Source organism: Maylandia zebra, unplaced genomic scaffold, assembly GCF_041146795.1.
Source record: "Maylandia zebra isolate NMK-2024a unplaced genomic scaffold, Mzebra_GT3a scaffold02, whole genome shotgun sequence".
NCBI lineage: Eukaryota > Metazoa > Chordata > Actinopteri > Cichliformes > Cichlidae > Maylandia > Maylandia zebra.
This window is the reverse complement of record NW_027490032.1, coordinates 554,950-577,845: the sequence shown is the minus strand read 5'-3', so window position 1 is coordinate 577,845 and position 22,896 is coordinate 554,950. Positions and strand designations below refer to the sequence as shown.

At 42.6% G+C, this 22,896-nt stretch overlaps 1 protein-coding gene across 1 annotated transcript; it reads left to right on the top strand.

Annotated features, from left to right (window-relative positions):
• Positions 1-2,381: 2,381 nt before the first annotated feature.
• Positions 2,382-21,504, top strand: LOC143415688 (uncharacterized). The gene is made up of 2 exons (XM_076881056.1): positions 2,382-2,643; positions 11,230-21,504. The coding sequence occupies exon 2, from the start codon at positions 11,369-11,371 to the stop codon at positions 16,136-16,138; it is 4,770 nt and encodes a 1,589-aa protein (XP_076737171.1). The 5' UTR covers positions 2,382-2,643; positions 11,230-11,368; the 3' UTR covers positions 16,139-21,504.
• The last annotated feature ends 1,392 nt before the right edge of the window (positions 21,505-22,896 follow it).

Genomic DNA, 22,896 nt, shown 5'->3' with positions numbered 1-22,896 from the left:
AGGATAAAGTTGCAGGGGGAAGGCTGGGACACGATAGGTAACAAGGTAGGGTGCACCCTGAACAGCTCATTAGTCCATCACATAGAGACAAACAACTATTTGCACTTACATTCACCGGCAATTTAGAATCACCAATTAACCTAACTCTAATAACTGCATGACTCTTAACTATGGGAGGACACCAGAATACCCAGAGAGAAATCACTGCAAACCAGCCAGATTGTGGAGTTGAAGCCAGGCTCTTCTTACTGTGAGGCAACAGCACTAACCACCATTCAAGACTTGATGCAGAGTTTTCAGTACATGTTTGTTCTTGACAGGTTAAACCACAATAAAAAGCAACTAGACAGCGAACTTTTCAGAAGAAATTTTAGTGTGCCTATGCTACTGCCAATGAGTGTAGTTTGCCATTCATACGACTACAGGGAACAAAACGCAGCAGAGCAGCTATTCTCCACCATGAACTATGGTAAAAACCAAACACCGCTCGCGCCTCACAGATGACAGCTTACAGTCTTGCGTAAGGATGAAGTGACTTCGTACAGCCCCGATTTGCAGACATGTGCAGAGGTTCAGGAGCAGAAGTCCAAATGTACCACGGCAGACTCGACGATTTTTGCATTAACACGCTTTTTAGCATTTCTTTATTGACCACTTTTCACACATGGTTGCTGTACCCACACAGCCGGCTGTAGCTTTTCAACTCACAGCCCGACACACACCAACACAACAGCCGAGAGAGCACAGACTTTAAGCCAGAGAGATGCCGCTCAGGTGCGTATGCCTCCCCTGCAGTGGCATTGCAGACCACGCCCTGCCACAAACATCAAACACGTAAAATAAACATTTATTCAGATATTTTGTTAATATTTATTTTTCATTTTTTAGCACCATAGTGCTTTTTTCCAAATATTTTTAAAATTCAGGTCAAGGCTCTGCTACTTCGCTGATTTCAACTATCGCGGGCTCTTTTAGTCAGCAGTTTATAACCCAGAGCAGGAAACCGGCCCCGGCATGTTGACTAGAGACCGGCCCACCAGGTATTAAAGCCATAAAGCCTTTGAATGAAAACAAAAGCTGTTGCGACAGTGATGTACACTGTCCTGTTGGTATATGAATGATTTCTCTACATTTTACGTCAGATAAAAACGTTGGTCGTAAGAGTCAGATAATTATTTAATAAAAGCCAGATATTTTAAATGAGAATAAGAAAGAAAAGTATTTTTTTGTGTCCCACTTTCCCTGTTAATGCCCTACCTGGCTGTTCCACATGTATGTAGTGTAACAAGATGGCCCACCTTACTGTATATGCTTTATTTTTCATGCACATGTAGCTCCAGGTCACACCTCTTATATTCCAATGTTTAGTGAAGGTTTTCCGATCGACTAACAGGATTTCTGCACAATCTAGTTCTCACTTGTTTTGTTTCTACACTGTAAATACAGCCTGGTATATATTTCTTTTGGAGATGGTGGAACATGTTTGATGGTTACTGTCAGATGTGATGTGTTATTGCATGTGTTAAAAGTTAAAGAGATCCCAGTGATAATGCACAGATATATTTTTGAAGGTGGAGAGCTGCAGAATCCAGCTGTAAGATGGAGTGTATATGGTGGGGGTGGCCTTAAACCTTCATCTGATAACACCTGCTGTCATGTGGGCAAGAGGGACACAGACAGAACAACACATCCTTTAGATGACAATAACTTTAAAAACACCTCCATTACTAACAACACACACATACGGAAACCTTTCTTGCATAAACACCAGAAACAAAGAGAAGCTGTATGTGATGAAGAACAAATTTAAACTTCCCTTCATTAAGACATAACAGAATTTATTTAATCGCATAATGGGTCTGCCCTCTGCCCTCCTTCTAGTATGACAGGCCTTGAAAACCTCGACTGGCTCCTTTAGATCAGGAGGAGTAGTGGCTCTTCTCTGAGCATCCCCTAATTGTCCAAAGGCCTGATGTCAACACGTGTGAATGAAAATAATTTTGTAAATTTGTGTGCCTTAATATTGTGTTTGGGACAAGGTGGAGCTCTAATATGATTTCCAATCAGGTTTTGACAGCAGAAGTTCGAATATATTTGAAGTTCCCACTGCTGAGCGAATTGTCCTCTTTGTGTTTTACTGTAACATTTGGAATGGGAGTGTAACAAACTGAATTTATTTACTTTTCTTTTATTTCAAGTTTAAATATGGCAATTTATCTTTCCACTTACATAATGAACACTTTTGTTGAAAGCACTGTAGTCAGCGCACATGTGGAAATACACACTGCAAATACCTAAAAACAAGTTAGTCTGCTCTCTAAAATGACACTCCCACATGTTTATGTACCAGAGCATCATTTGCCCTTTGGGGTGTCATTTGAAGACTGACACGGAATACAGACTGAGAGAGCAGCTCATGAAAAAAAACACACCCGATGTCACGCTGACTAGTGTTTGATCTAGTCAGGTTTAATTCTGTCCTTCCTAGGGGAAAAAAAAACCATTGTCGTTTTGAAATTTAGCACAGTTTTAAGGTGCATCAAGTTAGCTTTAGATGACGAGAAGTGGATGAAATGCCTCCTGGGCCATGGGCGTCTCTCTGTTGGATTTTACTCTCTGTCTGCCTCCTGTTTGCCTCTACAGGTGAGACTGATCTTGCTTTAAGTTCAACAGGATTCACAACACAACCCTAGGAGCATCAGTTTTCTGTCTGATGCTTCCTGCTACTCCTGTTTCATTCATACTGTTTTAATTAAATCATTTTCTAACTCCGTGACTCTGTAGAGATTGAGGCTACGTCCACACGTACCCGGGTATTTTTGAAAACGCAGATATTTCTATGCGTTTGCACCTTTCCTCCTCTGTGAGATGTTCTCAATCATTGCCAGGTCTTTATCACTTGAGTTCTGTCTTGCTGGGGTCGCAGACTTCTGCAAAAAGTCTCATCGAGCTCTGGGTTGGTTTAGGTGGATTTGGAGGTATACTGCAACTGATGCTGTAGATGCAGTGGCAGCAACAGTTGCAGTAGACACACTGGCACCTTCATTAATATCACACTCAACTGACTGTTTTATATTCCTATTGCACTGATGGGTGGACAGTTCTCAGGTGCCTGTGCAGGTTGTTTGTGGAGCCGGCTCTGTATGATATCTTTTTCTTACAGACTTTACACTCTGTCTTTGTTTTCAGTAAAATTGAAATTGCTCCAGATTTTGCTTCTTTTCTTGGTGTCACTCATTTTTATTACCATGCCTTTCTAATGTGTTGATGTTGTGTCTTGTTGCCCCTGGCTCTCTTTCTCTCTTTCACACTCTGTTCCTATGCTACTGCGAGTGTAACCACCACCCCTCCCCCCTCTGCTCAGCGCAAACACAAGGCTCAAGTGCGGTGTGAAGTGAAAATAGTGAGACAGAGCGGGTGAGAGAAAGGGGAAAAGAAACACAGCTCGTTATTCGTTACTTCGTGTGGTGGCTATTGCGGAGCTTCCACAGATTCAGTAACATTAGCAAGTGGTGGAGGCCAGCAGGTGGATGAGGGAAATGGTGAGGCGGCCTGAGGCGGCCGCTGTCCAAGTGTCAGGTGAACTGAATTCCAGGTAAGAAGTTATGACCTGCAGTCTATCTGGGTCAGTTCAGGTATAGTTTATTTTAGTTATGCTGACTTTTTTGTAGCATAACTACGAAAAAGTCAGTACTATTTGTTTTGTGGAAATATGGACTTTATTTTTTTTCCTTTCTAATCGTAGGTGGCACAGTGCACTTGAGGCAAGTAAGCAAGCTAGAAGACTGGCACTCTTGCTGGGTATCCAGTTACGGAAGCAACACATTAACAAGAGAATTCTGAGTAAAGCCAAAGTTACCTTCCTGAGTAACTAGTTACTCTGAAAGTAATGACTAACTTGAAGTAACTGAGTTACTTTTGATAGAAGTAACTAGTAATGTAACTAAGTTACTAATTTATTTATTTATTTATTTTTCTTTTTTTTTTTCCCGCCTGTCCCATTTGGTTCTTTAGCCATCAGAATTGTTGTCTGAAGACCAACAAGGATACCCAATGGATTTACTTTGCCAAATGGATCATCGTGGCATTGCCGTATTGGTCCATTTGGTCGATCTTTGTTTTTATTATTTATTATTTTTTATTTTCAGATGTTACAGACGGGACAGACATGAGTGAGGGATAGGAAAGGGAGAAAGAAAGAGGAAAGAAAGGAAAAACAGAAGGGGAGAGGGACAGTGAGAAAGGGGGGGAGAAAAAAAATAAAAATCTCCTGGATCACCTGTTGAGAGAAGAATAGAAAACAAGCAAAAAAAAGACAAAAAAAAAAACAAAGCAACATACTAAACACAACACCATCGCATTAATCTAGCTAAGTGTAAACAGCAGTAAATACTAAATATTCAATGTTGTTGTGCAGCACGCAGGACAGATGTGCTTCGAAGTAGCAGCCAAGAAAGGTGTAATTTGGGTCTACGAGCAGTGAACACCCGTGTGCATACCTGTGTGGATCAGCGCGCTTGTATTCCAAAGGTTTCTCCATGTAACGATCTGCTAGGGAGTGTGGGGGGGCCACAGCCCCGTCCTCCAGGGTGTGAAGCAGGTATGGAGGAGATCAAAACTCCAGACATCCGGAGGCCCCCAGAACACAAGAGACCATGGAAGACCAACAGAGGGGCAGCCGCGCCACTGTTCCACTAAGTTACTAATTTAAAGTAACTTACCCAACACTGGTCACTTCAAAGATACGGCTCTAAGAGCAGTTTCGTTCACGACCGACACATCACTACATGGGGCACACTCACCCTTGACCCACCTGCTTTCCAAGGTAGGTGATGGTTGCATGGTGCATGTGGCGCACGACCGACTGTAAGCAACAACATGGTTTTTTTTAAACCAGGCCAAAAGAAGTTGCTCAGCACTCAGTAATACTTTTTATTTATTCCGAGATGCCATGCCTACAGTGGGGCAAAAAAGTATTTAGTCAGCCACCGATTGTGCAAGTTCCCCCACTTAAAATGATGACAGAGGTCAGTAATTTGCACCAGAGGTACACTTCAACTGTGAGAGACAGAATGTGAAAAAAAAATCCATGAATCCACATGGTAGGATTTGTAAAGAATTTATTCGTAAATCAGGGTGGAAAATAAGTATTTGGTCAATAACAAAAATACAACTCAATACTTTGTAACATAACCTTTGTTGGCAATAACAGAGGTCAAACGTTTACTATAGGTCTTTACCAGGTTTGCACACACAGTAGCTGGTATTTTGGCCCATTCCTCCATGCAGATCTTCTCGAGAGCAGTGATGTTTTGGGGCTGTCGCCGAGCAACACGGACTTTCAACTCCCGCCACAGATTTTCTATGGGGTTGAGGTCTGGAGACTGGCTAGGCCACTCCAGGACTTTCAAATGCTTCTTACGGAGCCACTCCTTTGTTGCCCGGGCGGTGTGTTTTGGATCATTGTCATGTTGGAAGACCCAGCCTCGTTTCATCTTCAAAGTTCTCACTGATGGAAGGAGGTTTTGGCTCAAAATCTCACGATACATGGCCCCATTCATTCTGTCCTTAACACGGATCAGTCGTCCTGTCCCCTTGGCAGAAAAACAGCCCCATAGCATGATGTTTCCACCCCCATGCTTCACAGTAGGTATGGTGTTCTTGGGATGCAACTCAGTATTCTTCTTCCTCCAAACACGACGAGTTGAGTTTATACCAAAAAGTTCTACTTTGGTTTCATCTGACCACATGACATTCTCCCAATCCTCTGCTGTATCATCCATGTGCTCTCTGGCAAACTTCAGACGGGCCTGGACATGCACTGGCTTCAGCAGCGCAACACGTCTGGCACTGCGGGATTTGATTCCCTGCCGTTGTAGTGTGTTACTGATGGTGACCTTTGTTACTTTGGTCCCAGCTCTCTGCAGGTCATGCACCAGGTGCCCCCGTGTGGTTCTGGGATCTTTGCTCACCGTTCTCATGATCATTTTGACCCCACGGGATGAGATCTTGCGTGGAGCCCCAGATCGAGGGAGATTATCAGTGGTCTTGTATGTCTTCCATTTTCTGATGATTGCTCCCACAGTTGATTTTTTCACACCAAGCTGCTTGCCTATTGTAGATTCACTCTTCCCAGTCTGGTGCAGGTCTACAATACTTTTCCTGGTGTCCTTCGAAAGCTCTTTGGTCTTGGCCATGGCGGAGTTTGGAGTCTGACTGTTTGAGGCTGTAGACAGGTGTCTTTTATACAGATGATGAGTTCAAACAGGTGCCATTCATACAGGTAACGAGTGGGGGACAGAAAAGCTTCTTACAGAAGACGTTACAGGTCTGTGGGAGCCAGAGATTTTCCTTGTTTGAGGTGACCAAATACTTATTTTCCACCCTAATTTACGAATAAATTCTTTACAAATCCTACCATGTGAATTCATGGATTTTTTTTTCACATTCTGTCTCTCACAGTTGAAGTGTACCTCTGGTGCAAATTACTGACCTCTGTCATCATTTTAAGTGGGGGAACTTGCACAATCGGTGGCTGACTAAATACTTTTTTGCCCCACTGTATATCATGTGCTAAGCTTAGCACCTGATCACGATGATGGGATGGTACCACCGCCTGCATGACGTTCAATGTTCCACTAATCTGAGGACCACCACCTCGTGAGCAGGCCATCCTGCAGTAAAAAACGGGGAATGGTTGCGCTTTGCCCAGAAGCGATAGTGGCGGCAAAACAGGAACTCAAAGACTTGCCATTTCTCTGAGTGCTTACCAAAGCTTCTTTACTCACATCTCCAATTCCAGCATTAATTTTACCACACTTCGTTCCATTTTCATACTGTCTCTCTTTTACAAAAGGCTTTTGCCCTGTAGCCACAAACGTATCCGCGATACTAAAATCAGCAAATTTGCACTCTTGCGCCCATGTGACAGTTTGACAGCTTAGAGCTCCACATTATTGGTGGGATAAGTTTATCAGGATGGCTTCAAAATCTGCAACCACAAGTGTTTAGATTTCCATCGGATCTCAAGAGGAACAAACGAATAACTCAGACTTACAAATGGACTGCAAGTCAGAAAACTAGGGAATGTGACGACCTCCCTGACTAAGGCCCATAAACGTCGTGTTCACATCATACACACATTTATATTTCTACTCTCCCTGGATGTTTTCCACTCTGTGCTGCTATTGTAAGTCTTCTTGGTCCTTGTGGGGTGATCGTGGCTCAAGAGTTGGGAGTTCACCTTGTAATCGGAAGGTTGCCGGTTCGAGCCTCGGCTTGGACAGTCTTGGTCGTTGTGTCCTTGGGCACTTCACCCGTTGCCTACTGGTGGTGGTCAGAGGGCCCGGTGGCACCAGTGTCTGGCAGCCTCGCCTCTGTCAGTGCGCCCCAGGGTGGCTGTGGCTACAATGTAGCTTGCCAGCAAAGTAGTAGTAGTAAAGCACTCTACAAATACAGACTATTTACCAGACCATTTGTACTCAATGCATTTGGTTCAGACGTTAATAATATTAACTCATACATCCAGGTAAAGCTATTGATCCAAGATTGAGTAAGGAATAACACACACTAGATCTGTCTTATTTAGAATATGAAAATATGAAACGTATTTCAAGTTTTTGACAAATACTCGCGGATGGCCTAGGTCTACGAGGGGAGGAATATGAGCTGGAAAGATGCCACAGAAGTACGAGACCACGCCTGGGACCTGGTCAGCCACCTCGAATCGTGCTGGTGAGATTTCTCCGTTACACTGCACGACAAAAAGTTATCATGACCGCTAAACAGAAGAAAGGAATACTGTGGGAGAACTGTCGTTTGTCATTTTATGAAGATATGACCGCGGAGCGAGCGGCGCAGAGGAAGCTTTTCTCCCCAGTAATGAAGAAGCTATGGCAGCATCAGATAAAGCACACTCTGGCACATCCAGCAAAACTTCGATTAACATGGAAAGGCCAGCAGAAGACCATTGACAGCGTTGAGGAGGCAGAGAAATTCGTGCGTGAGAACTTTCAGGAAGTGGTGGAGTAAGGGGTTAATAAGCTAAATTACGTGCATGGGAGCGCATCGTTAATAATTTCATAAGATGGGGGCGGGCTCCCTGGGGTGTCGACGGGACAGAAGGAGGACAGCAGTTCACTGTCCACGGGACCATCACGGACCAGAGACAGTTTTGCCCACGGGGCTTTTGCGCTGTCATGTTCCTTTTTTGGACGGCGCTATTTCTTTTTTTATGTTCGTTGTTTTTTTATTTTTTATTTTTTTGGTAGAGATTCTATAGGTGAGGTACTGTTCTTGTTTAAACTTATGTTCTAGTTCAAGCAGGGTTATCAGCACAGGTTAAATGGTTATGGGTTGGAAGATATAAGGCTTATAGATACCTTAACATGGCATAGTCATGGGGAATGTGGACGTTAATATTGTGTCATGGAATATAAATGGCTGTGGCACACCAGTCAAAAGAAAAAAAGTGCTTAGCTACCTCAAGTCTCATAATGCTGATATTGCATACATCCAGGAGACGCATTTTGCGAATGAAAATGAAGCATTGAAATTAAAAAGGGATTGGGTTGGGAAAGTATTTCATAACTCAAGATCAAGCAAGAGTCGTGGTGTCATGATACTCATTAATAAAAGACTAAACTTTGTATTATTGAAGGAAAGCCGGGATGAAGACGGGCGAGTGTTGGTTCTGCAGGCTCTCATTAATGGAGTTCAGGTTGTTCTGTGCAATATTTACGCCCCAAATAGGGATGAACCTAATTTTATGGATGAGGTTAACAAGATGCTAGGGAACATGAAGGGCCAAATCTTGTTAGGTGGAGACTTTAATAATGTGATGGATGAATATATTGATAGAAGTGCCATTAATGCAACTTCAAGTACTAGAACTGGGACAGCGATAGATGCTTTAAAAGAAGATCTCAGTGTGGTAGATATTTGGAGGCTTGTTCACCCTATGGAAAGAGAATACACCTTCATAAAATTTATAACAAAAAAGCAGAGTATGCCCTCTTTTGTCTTAAAACTAATTTCTATGAGAATGGTGAAAAGACAGGCAGGCTATTAGCCAGACAACTTAAGCAAATGGACAATCAGAATGTTATTACGGCAGTTAAAAAGGATGATAAATTAGTTACATCTTCTTCAGAGATTAACACAATTTTTAAAATATTTTATCAAGATTTATACACGTCCGATAACAAAGTAAGTATGGATCTGCTGAGTACATACTTTGATAAAATGAAAATACCAAAAATCTCACAAGAGGGTAGGAACAAATTGGAAACTCCACTAACTGAGGTAGAAGTAAAAGAAGCTATCCGTGCAATGAAAGCTGGGAAGTCACCAGGAATAGATGGATTCCCAGCAGAATTTTACCATAAATTTATAGATTTGCTGTCCTTTTCTAACTGAAGTATTACATGAAGCCTTTGAATTTGGACGACTCCCTGCAAGTTTTAATCAGGCAGTAATATCACTAATTCCAAAAGGCGACAAGGATTTAACTGATCCAGGTAATTACAGACCAATAAGTTTAATCAATGTGGATTGCAAAATTCTATCCAAAGTTTTAGCAACAAGGTTGGAGGTTGTAATACCACAAATTATTCATCAAGATCAAGTAGGGTTTATCAAGAATAGATCTGCTTCTGATAATATGAGGAGATTACTACACCTGCTGTGGCTGAATAGAAATAACACAAATCCTGTATTGGCTATATCTTTAGATGCACAGAAAGCTTTTGATAGGGTGGAGTGGAACTTTCTGTTCACAGCCCTGGAAAAGTTTGGAATAGGTGACAACTTTTGCAGATGGATTAGAACCATGTATTCTGGTCCAGAAGCAGCTGTATTTACAAATGGGGTACTTTCTCCTTTTTTTAGTATTTCCAGATCAACACGTCAAGCATGCAATTTAAGCCCATTTAAGCCCATTGCTATTTATAATATTTTTAGAGCCATTAGCTATTCAAATCAGAGAAAATGCAGAGATTAAAGGTGTATTTGGGGGAGGCAGAGAACACAAATTATTCCTGTATGCAGATGATGTGCTGATATTAAACCAAGACCCAACTAATTCTATCACAAAACTATTAGAGGTGATTGATACATACTCAATGTTTTCGGGGTACAAAATTAATTGGCATAAATCAGAGGCGATGCCAGTTTCCCAGGCTTGCAGTCATAACTTAATATCGGGCTTTAACTTTAAGTGGGTGGACAAGGGAATGAAATATCTTGGAATTGAATTGGACCCCAATATTGAGGATATTATGGCTAACAGTATGGGAAAATTATTAAATAAGATCAATAAAAACTTGGGTAAATGGAGTAAACTAAATTTGACATTGTGGGGAAAAGTAAACACAGTTAAAATGGTTGTGGCACCGCTCATCAACTATTATACAGGAATGCTGCCTATGTGTATCCCGCGACGGATGTTGCAAAGCTACAATAATATGATAAAAGATTTTCTTTGTGTAAGGACAAGAAAGACATTGTGGACAAAACAAGACACCCCCCATAATCTTTAGTGACAATATTGTAGTTAGTTAAATGGTCTGATTGTTCACATCTGTATTTTCTTTGATTGTGGTAAAAGAATGTGTGCCCCAGTCTCCAAAAATGACATAGTGCAGGAAGCGTAGTTATTCCTCCGTTACACCACAAGAGGGAGTATCCCCTAAAATGAGCAGCTCTAGCGGGAGTAAAGAAGCCAGCCACTACCCATAAGGCAGTGCGCCTATAAGCGTTATGTGAGACTGCAAAAGTGTGTAACGCTGTGCTATGTCCATGTATATATTTGCAGGTAAGCAGATACAAGATGGTAAATAACTTAAAATGTGTCTACAGATGAGTCCACGGGGTTGCAGAGAATGTGGGAAAGTTGGCCGTTAATCCCCACTATGTGTCATTAGTGTATAAGTTATTGGTAGCGATGTGAATTAGCTGTGATGCTAACGATTAGCAGCTAGATCTGATTCATTAGTTTGTGTGGAAACCTCGTGGCACTTTTGTGGATTTATACCTGTACCGGGCTGTAATCACAGCAGATGTAGACTGGTGGATCACAGTACCTTGTGTTTATGTTTATTTCATTGTTCCACTGTAAGAAATATTAGTGATTTGAGTTTAAACACTACCCATAAGGCAGTGCGCCTATAAGCGTTATGTGAGACTGCAAAAGTGTGTAACGCTGTGCTATGTCCATGTATATATTTGCAGATGCAGTAAAGGCGAACTCACAAAGCCACACTGGTTTCAATTCATTTTAATTCAAGTGTGCAACAAAATTTGGTGGCAGCGGTGGGATCAGCGGTGCTACTGAGAAGCAGTGTGAGATTACAGAATCGTCACCCACAGTATGGAGTTGGAGCAACTGCAAGACCAGCTAAGTGAGAGCTTGCTACAGTTAAGGTCAGATCAACTACAAGAAGTGTGTTTACAAGCTAAAATCTCAATCGGAAAACAGACAAAGAAGCACACGCTGATCAGAACAATAAGTGAAGCAGTTGAAACAATTATTGAAGTGGAGGAAGAGGAAGTAGCACACACATTCCTGGACAGATTAATTAAAACTGTTAAAGAATTAAAGGAAAGAGATGACCCTACACAGGAACGTGAAGAGAGTGTCAGTAGGGATGCGGTTGCATTGGCCAGTCTACAAGAACAATATGCAGCATTGCAACTAAGTTTTCAAACCTCAACAAAAAGGTTAGAGGAAGAAATGGCAAGATTGACAGACAGAATGGCCTCCCAAGAAACTAGTCAGGGTCTGGCCGCACAGTTACCTACTCGTCCATCACCGTTACCTGCTTCACCAGCAACACAGCCCCCTGAAGTGACTATACGCAGGGAATTTAGAATCAGTGGCCAAATTGGGGAACGGGGTCAGAAAGACAAACTGTCATACTCCAACCTGATTCATCAAATCGAAATGGGACTTAAAAAGAATCACAGCGAAGCTGAAATTATTGAAGCTGTTGTTAGGGCCATAAGCCCAGGCCTAAGTCTCCGTGATATGTTGGAGATTAAAACAGACCTCACCCTCATGCAGCTTCGTACCATACTGAGGGGACACTACAAGGAGGATAGCTCTACTGACCTCTATCATCGGCTGATAAATATCACTCAAGGAAGTAATGAGTCCCCACAGAACTTTCTATTTAGGGCAATAGAGCTGAAAGAAAGACTCCTAGCATCATCAAGGGAGCCAGGAACAGATGAACAATACAGTGTCGAACTGATTCAGAAAAAGTTTCTGCGAGCCGTTGGCACAGGTCTGATTAGCGACAATGTGAAATACCAGATCAAACTCTACCTGGATGATCCAGCAGTCACTGACGATGTGCTGATTGCAAAGACAAATGAAGCGGCCAGCCTTGAGTGGGAGAGGCAACAAAAATTCAGAAAGACCATCCGAGAAATGAAAGTAAGAGAGATAAAAGCAGAGGCACAGTCAGTGCAGGAGGCAACGGTTGGTGCAGTGGGTGGGCAAGACCAGCCATTCTCCACCTCGACAAAAGGTAAAGCTGCTAAAGCACCAGCAACAGTGACACGCAAGGAAACTGAGCTGTTTGATATCATCAATCAACTAAAAGGGGAAATAGCTGAAATAAAAGGAGTGATTCGTGAGTCGCACCGACCTTCTCCCTTACACCGCCCAAGCCTCAAACGTGGCTGCAGGGATTGTCAGGACAGCAATAGAGGAGAAAACTGCGACCACTGCTTCAAATGTGGACAAAGTGGGCATTTGTCTAGGGGATGCCGCACCCGGAGAAAACTTCCAGACAGGGCAGAGCAGATTGGTATGTCAGCTAGCACGGTGAACCCACGCCCGTCACCCTCTTTTCAGCTACTAAACCAAGGTGAGCAACAACAAGATGTTCACAAACTCTTGACGGACAGTATAAAACATTTGGAGACAAAAGCAGCAGCCGCCACACCAGATAAGAGGAATGAAGCGGTCTCCGTCAGCCTCCTCTCCCCAAAACGAAGAGCCCAGCTCCTCAATCTTATAGGGAGGAAGCACCTGATCACCTGCCTGCTTGAGGGAGTAAAAACCGCAGCGTTGTGGGACACGGGATCACAGGTTTGTCTCATAAATGAAAAATGGAGACAACAGAACATCCCACACCTCAAAGTTAGGAGTTTAACTGAAATCATTGGGCCTGGTATATTAGATGGGAGGGCAGTAAACCAGACACCAATCCCATTTTCCGGGTGGGTTGAAATCAAATTCAGGTTGCCCACAGAAGAGGCTGCGCAGTTAGAACTTCTCGTGCCAGTATTAGTAGCTCAGGAAGACGGGGTGGCGGAGGAGCCAATAATTGGCTTCAACGTGATTGAATACATGCTAGAGAGGGGAATAGAGCCACCTCGTGCTGTAACAGAAGCTGTTAGCACAGCATTCTCCATTGACTGTAAGAAAGCTGAGGTCTTTATAAAGGTGATGAAGAGTGGAGACGATGGGCTAGGTGAGGGCAGAGTGAAAACTGGGAGAGAATTAATGAGTATCCCACCTGGTCAGACAAGAGTGGTCAAGTGTAGTGTGAGAGCAGGCCCACTCCCAGCAGGTCAGGATGTACTGTTCGAGCCCAGCCCCTACCCTCAGATGCCAGAGGGATTGGAGGTGCAAGAGGGCGTTGTCCATTTACAGCAAGGCAGCTGGTCCCGTATGAGCCTCCCAGTCACTAATACCAAAGCTTATGAGATCATACTGCCTCCGAGAACTGTTTTGGGACAAACTCAGAGGGTTCGAACTATTTACCCAGCAAACACAGTGACAGTGGAAATAGAACAAATGGGAACAACAAGATCTACTGTAGAAGCAACAGCTACACCTCCAGCTAGCCAAATTGGGGAACAGGAAAACAGAACAAGAAGCAACAGTGAAGGTGTTTGGGACCCCCCAGTTCCCCTCGACCATCTCTCTCCGGCACAGCAGCTGAAGATCAGGCAGCTATTAAGGGAGGAGAGTAATGCCTTTGCTCGTGATGAACACGATGTTGGCAATATCCCCTCACTGCAGCTTAAGATCCGCCTCAGCGACCCCACACCTGTTCGCCGAACATATACATCAGTGCCTAAGCCACTTCATAAAGAAGTAAAAGAATATTTGGAAGACTTGCTGAATAGAGGGTGGATAAAGAAATCAAAATCCCCCTACTCCAGCCCCATCGTATGTGTGCGAAAAAAGGATGGCGGCCTCCGCTTGTGCTGCGACTATAGGGAGCTAAATACGAAGTCAATCCCGGACCGCCATCCCATACCACGCATACAGGATATGCTCAACACATTGAAAGGAAGCTCCTGGTTCTCGGTCTTAGACCAAGGGAAGGCTTATCACCAGGGCTTCCTGGAAGAGTCAAGTCGCCCTCTCACAGCATTCATCACACCCTGGGGATTGTATGAATGGGTAAGAATTCCTTTTGGGCTGTCGTCTGCACCGGCAGAGTTTCAGAGGTCGATGGAAGAATGCCTTGCAGGGCTGCGGGACGACACATGTCTACCTTACTTGGATGACAACCTTGTTCATTCAAAAACATTTGAGGACCACTTAAATGATCTAAAGCAGGTCCTGCAGCGTTATCAGAGCCATGGAGTGAAATTAACACCCAGGAAATGTGAACTGTTCAAAAATCAGGTGAGATTCCTGGGGAGGTTGGTAACTCAAGATGGTCACACCATGGACCCCGCTGACATTGCGCCTGTCCAAGCCTTAAAACAAAGGAACCCCACCACCATTGGGGAAGTGAGGAAGCTGTTGGGATTCATCTCATACTATCGCAACTATATTCCTAACTTTTCGCGCATTGCAAAGCCACTCTATGACCTGCTCTCCTCAGAAAAGCCAGGGGAAGGGAGAGTCAGGGCGTCAAAAGACAACAAAAAGACAAAGAATCAAGGGGGTCAGCTACCATCCTCTCACCCAGTGGTATGGTCAGCTGAGCATCATCAGGTGGTCTGTCAGCTCGTCAACTTCCTCATTCAGCCCCCCGTTTTAGGTTATCCTGACTTTGAGCAACCATTCATCTTACACTGTGATGCATCACAGGAGGGACTTGGAGCTGTGCTTTACCAAAGACAAAATGGGAAGCTAGTGGTTATAGCATATGGGTCTAGGACCCTTACTGCCCCAGAGAAGAACTACCACCTCCATTCAGGGAAGCTGGAATTTCTTGCCATGAAGTGGGCCATATGTGAGAGGTTTAGAGATTATCTCTACTATTCACCACCCTTCATTGTCTACACTGACAATAACCCCCTCACATATGTGCTGACAACGGCAAAACTGAATGCAACCACACACAGATGGGTGGCTGAACTCGCTGACTTCCAGTTCTCCATCAAGTATCGACCTGGTAGAGCTAACAGGGATGCAGATGGTCTCTCACGAATGCCCTTGGATATGGAACACTACATACAAACGTGTACAGAAGCAGTGACACCTGAGGTCCTAAACAGCGTGACTCAGGCTCTGGCTGTTCAGCTGCAGGGAAGTGAACCCTGGCTCTGCCCGTTAAACATCTCAACTGTGGTAGCAGAGCAAAGTGAGGAGGTAGGGATGTCAGGTCTGGAAATCCCTAAGGCAAACTTAAGAGATGCACAAAAAGAGGATTCTGTGATCGGGGAAGTCCTGAAGTATGTCATCTCTAATCGGTGGCCAAAAATCAGAAAACAGGCAGGCAACAAGGAGATCGCTGCTCTGGCAAGGGAAAAACAGAAACTGCACCTTGATAATGATGGTTTACTGTACAGGAAAACACTCAGCCGAACACAGCTACTTCTGCCTAAGAAGTTCCATTCGCTCATTTATAAAGAACTACATGAAGACATGGGTCACTTGGGGGTGGAGAGAGTTTTGGCCCTCATTCGGGATCGCTTTTACTGGCCTCACATGCAGAAGGACGTGGAGCACTACATAACACAGGTGTGTAGTTGTCTAAAAAACAAGCGTACCCGTTTGAGCTGGTCTCCATTAATTTTTTTCTACATTTGGAGAAATGTAAGGGAGGGTATGAGTATATCCTCGTGGCCATGGACCACTTTACACGATTTGCTCAGGCTTATCCCTGCAGAGATAAAAGTGCCAAAACAGCGGCAGAGAAAATATTTGGAGACTTTGTGTTGAAGTTTGGTTTTCCCACACGGCTCCATCATGACCAGGGAAGAGAGTTCGAAAACAAACTCTTTGCCAAGCTGGAGGGATACAGTGGAGTCAAGGGGTCCAGAACCACACCATACCACCCCCAGGGAAATGGTCAGGTAGAAAGGTTCAATAGGACACTGCTGGCCATGCTTCGGAACCTCCGAGAGGGGGCAAAAGCAGACTGGAAGGCATCCCTGGCAAAGGTGGTCCATGCGTACAACTGTACGCGCAGCAAGGCTACTGGATATGCACCTTATTTCCTCTTGTTTGGGAGAAACCCCAGACTCCCCATTGATATGATTTTTGGTCTCACAGCTAATGACCAAAGCCCTTCTCATCAAGACTATGCTGAGAAGTGGAAGATTCGCATGCAGGACGCTTACAAACTGGCCTCAGCGACAGCCTGTAAGGAGAGTCGATGGGGAAAAGTGCTCTATGACAGAAAAACACATGGTGCAGAGCTGTACCCAGGGTGCAGAGTACTGGTCCGGAATTTTGGTGAGAAGGGAGGACCAGGGAAACTGAGATCCTTCTGGGAGGACCAGGTGTTTCAGGTGACACAAAGGAAACATAAGGAGAGCCCAGTATATGAGATTAAGCCAGAAAATGGCAAGGGACGTGTCAGAGTCGTCCACAGGAACCTCCTGCTGCCGTGTGACTTCTTACCAGCCGGAAAAGTCAACTCACATGCAGAACTGGGAAAGCAAAAACAGAAAAACAACAAGGACAGACATGAGCGGCATGAGCAAGAGCACAGTTCAGAGGATGAAGATGACTGGAGGGCAATCAGAGGACTGGCAACAGAACAAGGGGAACGTGGTAGACTGTCCTGGTGGACAGAAGCATCAGAGTTCAATGCAGAAAGTGGAGCAGGCAGTAGGGAGGATCTCTGTGATGACAATGACAGGGAACACCAGGAGGATTGCGAAGAAGAGAATCTGGGCGTGAATGATATAGAACACCAACGCGACCAGCATGACGAGGATACAGAGGCACAAGAGGACATTAAAGACACAGAGCAGACGCACCAGCTCGAGATGGAGTGCAGTGACCAAGAGGACACTGACCAGTCACCTGCCAGTGTGAAAAAGTATCCTTTCAGAATGAGAAAACAAAAGCTAATGTTTACTTACCACAAGTTAGGACAGCCAACGTTAGCACTTGAATAAATACCTCAGACACAGTCATATGTTACATATTGCAGTAAAGCAGTTATAACAGTTACATTTTCGGGTTTTTATTAATGCTTATTAGAAGGATAGAAATGTTAATTCTGTTTTGTTAGCTATAAAGAAGACAGTGGAATGACCTGTAATGAGAATGGCACCCATGTCATGTAGCGAGGTTATGTCCAGGTGAGAGCACCTTACTCAGTAAAGATGCAGATACCCGTGATATGGATGGAAAAGCAGTGGACTGTTATCGTGCGCAATAACACCTGCTGCGACATATGACATGAAGGGGAGATACATGTCATGTGTTTCACTGTGGCTAGCAGTGATGCTGAACTCTGACTCCTAAAGGGATGTAGCCTCCTACGAGCAATGTATAGTTGCCACATAAGGACTGATATTGGTAGAATGTCGGGACGCCATTAACTTTTTGAGGGGAGAGTGTAAGGACAAGAAAGACATTGTGGACAAAACAAGACACCCCCCATAATCTTTAGTGACAATATTGTAGTTAGTTAAATGGTCTGATTGTTCACATCTGTATTTTCTTTGATTGTGGTAAAATAATGTGTGCCCCAGTCTCCAAAAATGACATAGTGCAGGAAGCGTAGTTATTCCTCCGTTACACCACAAGAGGGAGTATCCCCTAAAATGAGCAGCTCTAGCGGGAGTAAAGAAGCCAGCCACTACCCATAAGGCAGTGCGCCTATAAGCGTTATGTGAGACTGCAAAAGTGTGTAACGCTGTGCTATGTCCATGTATATATTTGCAGGTAAGCAGATACAAGATGGTAAATAACTTAAAATGTGTCTACAGATGAGTCCACGGGGTTGCAGAGAATGTGGGAAAGTTGGCCGTTAATCCCCACTATGTGTCATTAGTGTATAAGTTATTGGTAGCGATGTGAATTAGCTGTGATGCTAACGATTAGCAGCTAGATCTGATTCATTAGTTTGTGTGGAAACCTCGTGGCACTTTTGTGGATTTATACCTGTACCGGGCTGTAATCACAGCAGATGTAGACTGGTGGATCACAGTACCTTGTGTTTATGTTTATTTCATTGTTCCACTGTAAGAAATATTAGTGATTTGAGTTTAAATACTACCCATAAGGCAGTGCGCCTATAAGCGTTATGTGAGACTGCAAAAGTGTGTAACGCTGTGCTATGTCCATGTATATATTTGCAGATGCAGTAAAGGCGAACTCACAAAGCCACACTGGTTTCAATTCATTTTAATTCAAGTGTGCAACATTTGGAAGGGTGGTAAACCCCGTATTAACATAAATCGACTGTCCCAATCTAAGAAAGAAGGGGGACTAGCCCTGCCCAATATAGAGTATTATAGTATCTCTTTTGAAATGGCTAGATTAGGCAAACATTGGGCAGGGAAAAATAATATAGACTGGATTTTAATAGAACAAGAGCTTGCATCTCCATTCACACCAATTGATATTTTATCACAAAAAGTGAATAATCACGGTAAGACGCAAAACCCTATTTTGAAATTTTCGAAAATGGTATGGTTGGAGGTGCATAAGAAATATAAACTTGTGCCATATGTACAGAAGTATGCCCCCTTGTGGTATAATCCTAAAATTAAAATTGGTAAGCAGACTGTTTACTGGACACAATGGCTGAGAAGAGGTATCAGAACTGTTAGTGACCTATTTGAAGGGGGTGTTTTCATGTCGTATGAGGATATTAAAAAAAAGTTTTGTTTAGAGGGTAACAGTCATTTCTGGAAGTATTTGCAAATAAGAAACTGTTTAAAAGGAGGAGTTACAATAACATGTGAAAGTAACTCGATAGAGAATTTCATGCTACTACCCCCATTTCTGTGCACAGCTGCGAAATGGTATAATATTTGCCCATGGATTAAAAACAATATAAATAAGAGCCTGAAAAAAGTATGGGAAAGGGATCTAGGGCGTACAATGGATGAAGATACATGGGATTCTATATTGTCGAACAATGGATTATACATTAGGGAAGCCAGGGGAAAATTTATTCAATACAAAATTCTTAACAGATACTATTATACTCCTTCAAGGCTGTATAGAATGGGGATTGGTAGAGATGACTTGTGTTGGAAATGCCAAAAAGTCAAAGGTAGTCTGATACATGCCCTCTGGGAATGCCCGCTGGTTTTTCCAGTTTGGAACACTGTACTGAATTATTTGCAGGGGTGGACACTTTGTAACCTACCCAGATCACCTAAATTATGTTTACTAGGAGACAAAGGAGAGGTGCCGCAATTAAGTAAACACCAGTTTAGAGTGTTAAGTACTGCATTGGTAACATGTTCCCGTGTCATTTTGGAACACTGGAAGGACTCTCATATTCCAACGCTTAAAATGTGGAAAGACAGAATGATTGGGAATGTTGCATGCGAAAAGATGCTGGGAAAAATACATCATGTGACAGAAGCTGCGCTGGAACAGTGGGACAATTTTTGCACCTACATGTCTACCTGACTTGGACATTTGAGTTTAATACAACATATGTTAAAACCTCACTTGTTTTGTTTTGTTTCGTTGTGTTTTTTTTATTTATTTATTTATTTATTTTAGTTATTTATTTTGTTTGTTTGTTTTTGTTTGTTTGATTCTTGCTTTTGGTTGTTGCATCTCTGTATTTGCTGTTATAAAATGGAAAATCTAATAAATACTTGAATTATAAAAAAAAAAGTTTTTGACAAATATACGCATCCATTGATCAGTGAAGTGTCCATATTTGCTATTACTAACACACAGTTATCCTATAGAGTTTGAGTCAGTCCAAACTTAAAGTAATTATTTTTGTGGTCAATTGCAAGAAAACTGTAACTTTTGTTAGAGCTACTTCCATTAGCTTTAATAGCTTTGATAAATTGGATTTCCATCCTGAAATGCATGCCAAATAATTTACATTTCAATTCAAAAAGATGAAATTAGGTTTCTTTAGTTCAGCTCATCTATCTCCCTGTTTGCTCCTCACTGTGTACAAACACTTTTCTCCTTTTTCAGATGGGAAAATCATCAAAGCTGAGCCTGGACAGAACGTCACTCTGCCATGTCGAACTCCACATCTCAGCGTTCCCATCAGAGCTGTGGTGGAGTGGTTTAGACTTGACCTGCAGGAAGGACATGTCCTCATGTACCGGGATGAGCAGTTTATTTCAATGAACCAGCTTCCATCGTTTGTGAACCGGGTGGATCTGCAGGACAGACAGATGAAGGACGGAGACGTGTCTTTGATTCTGAAGGACGTGACAAGTGACGACACTGGAACATTTCAGTGTTACGTGGTCCAGAGAGGAACAAATGGCAGGAAAAGCACTGTTGATCATATCAGCACCGTCTACCTGAGAGTTGTAGGGAGCAGCGATGGACATCCAACAATGAAATGTAGACGTTTAACACAAATACAATTGAATTTTTTAGCGTTTTTCTCTTTTTTACTTAGAAGTATTGTTAAGGAGATTTAAAAACAAAGTTAATTTTCATTGTCTTCTTCATTATTACGTTGCTGTTAAAAGGTAATAATGCCAATGAAGTCCGTATAGTGCAGCCAGTCCCTTAAACACTGCTGCAATCCACTTTCACCAAAATAAGTTTTCTCCTATCACTTTTGATCTTTGATTATTTGCTTGCTGAGGTTAATTCGTGATTAACAGCTTTGATTCTGCTGTTTGGAAACGTGTGCTCCAGTTTAGCTTATTTCCAGCAGTAATAAATTTGTTAAATGTTGGGTCTGTGTTTCCACATGCCCCGCTAGTTTAGAGACTTATTCCTCATGACGAACACAAGACATAGCAGAACATCTTCAACCAGTTATTAACTCGCTAACGAGGGAGAGCTTTGGTCTGAATCAGGCGGTGGAGCATAATGCTCATCACTCTCTAGCCCAAATCCTTCAAAGAGCAGCTGTCCTCGTAGCCTTTTTATTGACATGACATTTACAGTACACATGACAACGCAACACAAGCACCTCCCATCGTAAAACCCCCCCTTGGTTCTAAGACAAGGCACTATATGTGTGTGTGTGTGTGTGACAAATACCTTTGTTGTTTGCAAAACGTGTGCATAGGATTTTAAAATTGACAATTTATACTTGTATTTAAAGTTATGAAATATGATTCATTAAACATGTTTGTGGTTGTTACAGTAAAAAATATAACTTTTTTCTACTCTGATTTTATGGTTTTTTTTCTGATTTTAGATCTATTGTGTTAATACAATACATGTACAAATGAAAACAAGGCAAAGTAAATCGTTTTTAAAGGTAAACTGTGGAGGGACAATCAAAAGTAGTTAAAAATGGCCAATTATACCCTGGACCCCAGAGGGTTAAACATTTTTTTCAAAGTAACTCAATAGTTACTTTTCAAGTAATTAATTAATTTTAGAATATTGTAACTCAGTTACTAACTCAGTTACTTTTTGAAGAAGTAACTAGTAACTATAATTAATTACTTTTTCAAAGTAACTTGCCCAACACTGCCCACATCTAAAAACTCTCTCTCTCTCTCCCTAACTTGCTCGCTCTGTCTCCTGCCCTGCCTTCCCCTCTTCCTAAACAACCCTGGTGGTGACTTTTCTTTTTAATTGGTGGACATGAAACATTTTTTGACAGAATGGGAAAGAGGTGACTTTTTTTCTTTCTTTTAGTGTTTTCGTGCTGTCCTTAGAATACGCTTAAAAAACACACACACACAAAAACAAAACAAAACGTGACAACAGTTTTTGGCATGGCATGGCTTATATAAATTATAACAACTGTGGATTTACTGGCTGGTAATTAAAATTTAAAAACTTAGAAGTCCGAACATTCAATATGGGCTGAAATAGAGAGTCAGCGTGGCTGCAGCTTGTTGCTGTGTCAGCTTAAATCAGTCATGTGATGTGGAGGTGCAGCCTGTCCGTGGACCACAGAGGGTTAATAACACTCACCTTACTTCCATTTCCAGAGTGTAACATCCAACCACCTGTATGAAATCTGAAATTCCCATGGTGTTGTGCTCTGGCACAATTATAAGCATTGCTTGCTACTGAAAACAAGAAAAAAGCCGGCCCTGCTATGGGCTAAACAATTATTAATGGTGGAGGGGGGGACCGCTATGCAATATATTCAGTTTTAGCATTTATATTCACTGCTGTCTGTAACTATGCTCTAAGTGTTAATGCTATCTTATTTTAACAAACAACAATGTCATATAGAAAACTGGGGTGGCACTTGGGGTGGCAAAGGATCATTTTATTTTATGACCCCATGCCACCCTTCTAGATCCGCCCCTGAGTACATGGCACGATCAGAAGCTCCTACACATAAAGAGTTAAAGTAGTAAAAACTCTGATTTTGTTAATACTGAGATATGTTTAAGAAGGAGTGTAAAGTCAAACCGTGAGTCTGATTTACAGCAAAACTGTCTGATGCTTCCCGCTGCACCAAAGGGCAGTTCATTTAAGAGATAAGATAAGATAAGATAAGACAAGATTTTATTGATCCCACAACGGGGAAATTTTTGCGTCACCTCAGCTCAGGTACAGATATATGAAGGAAATACAAAAATACAACTAAGTACAAT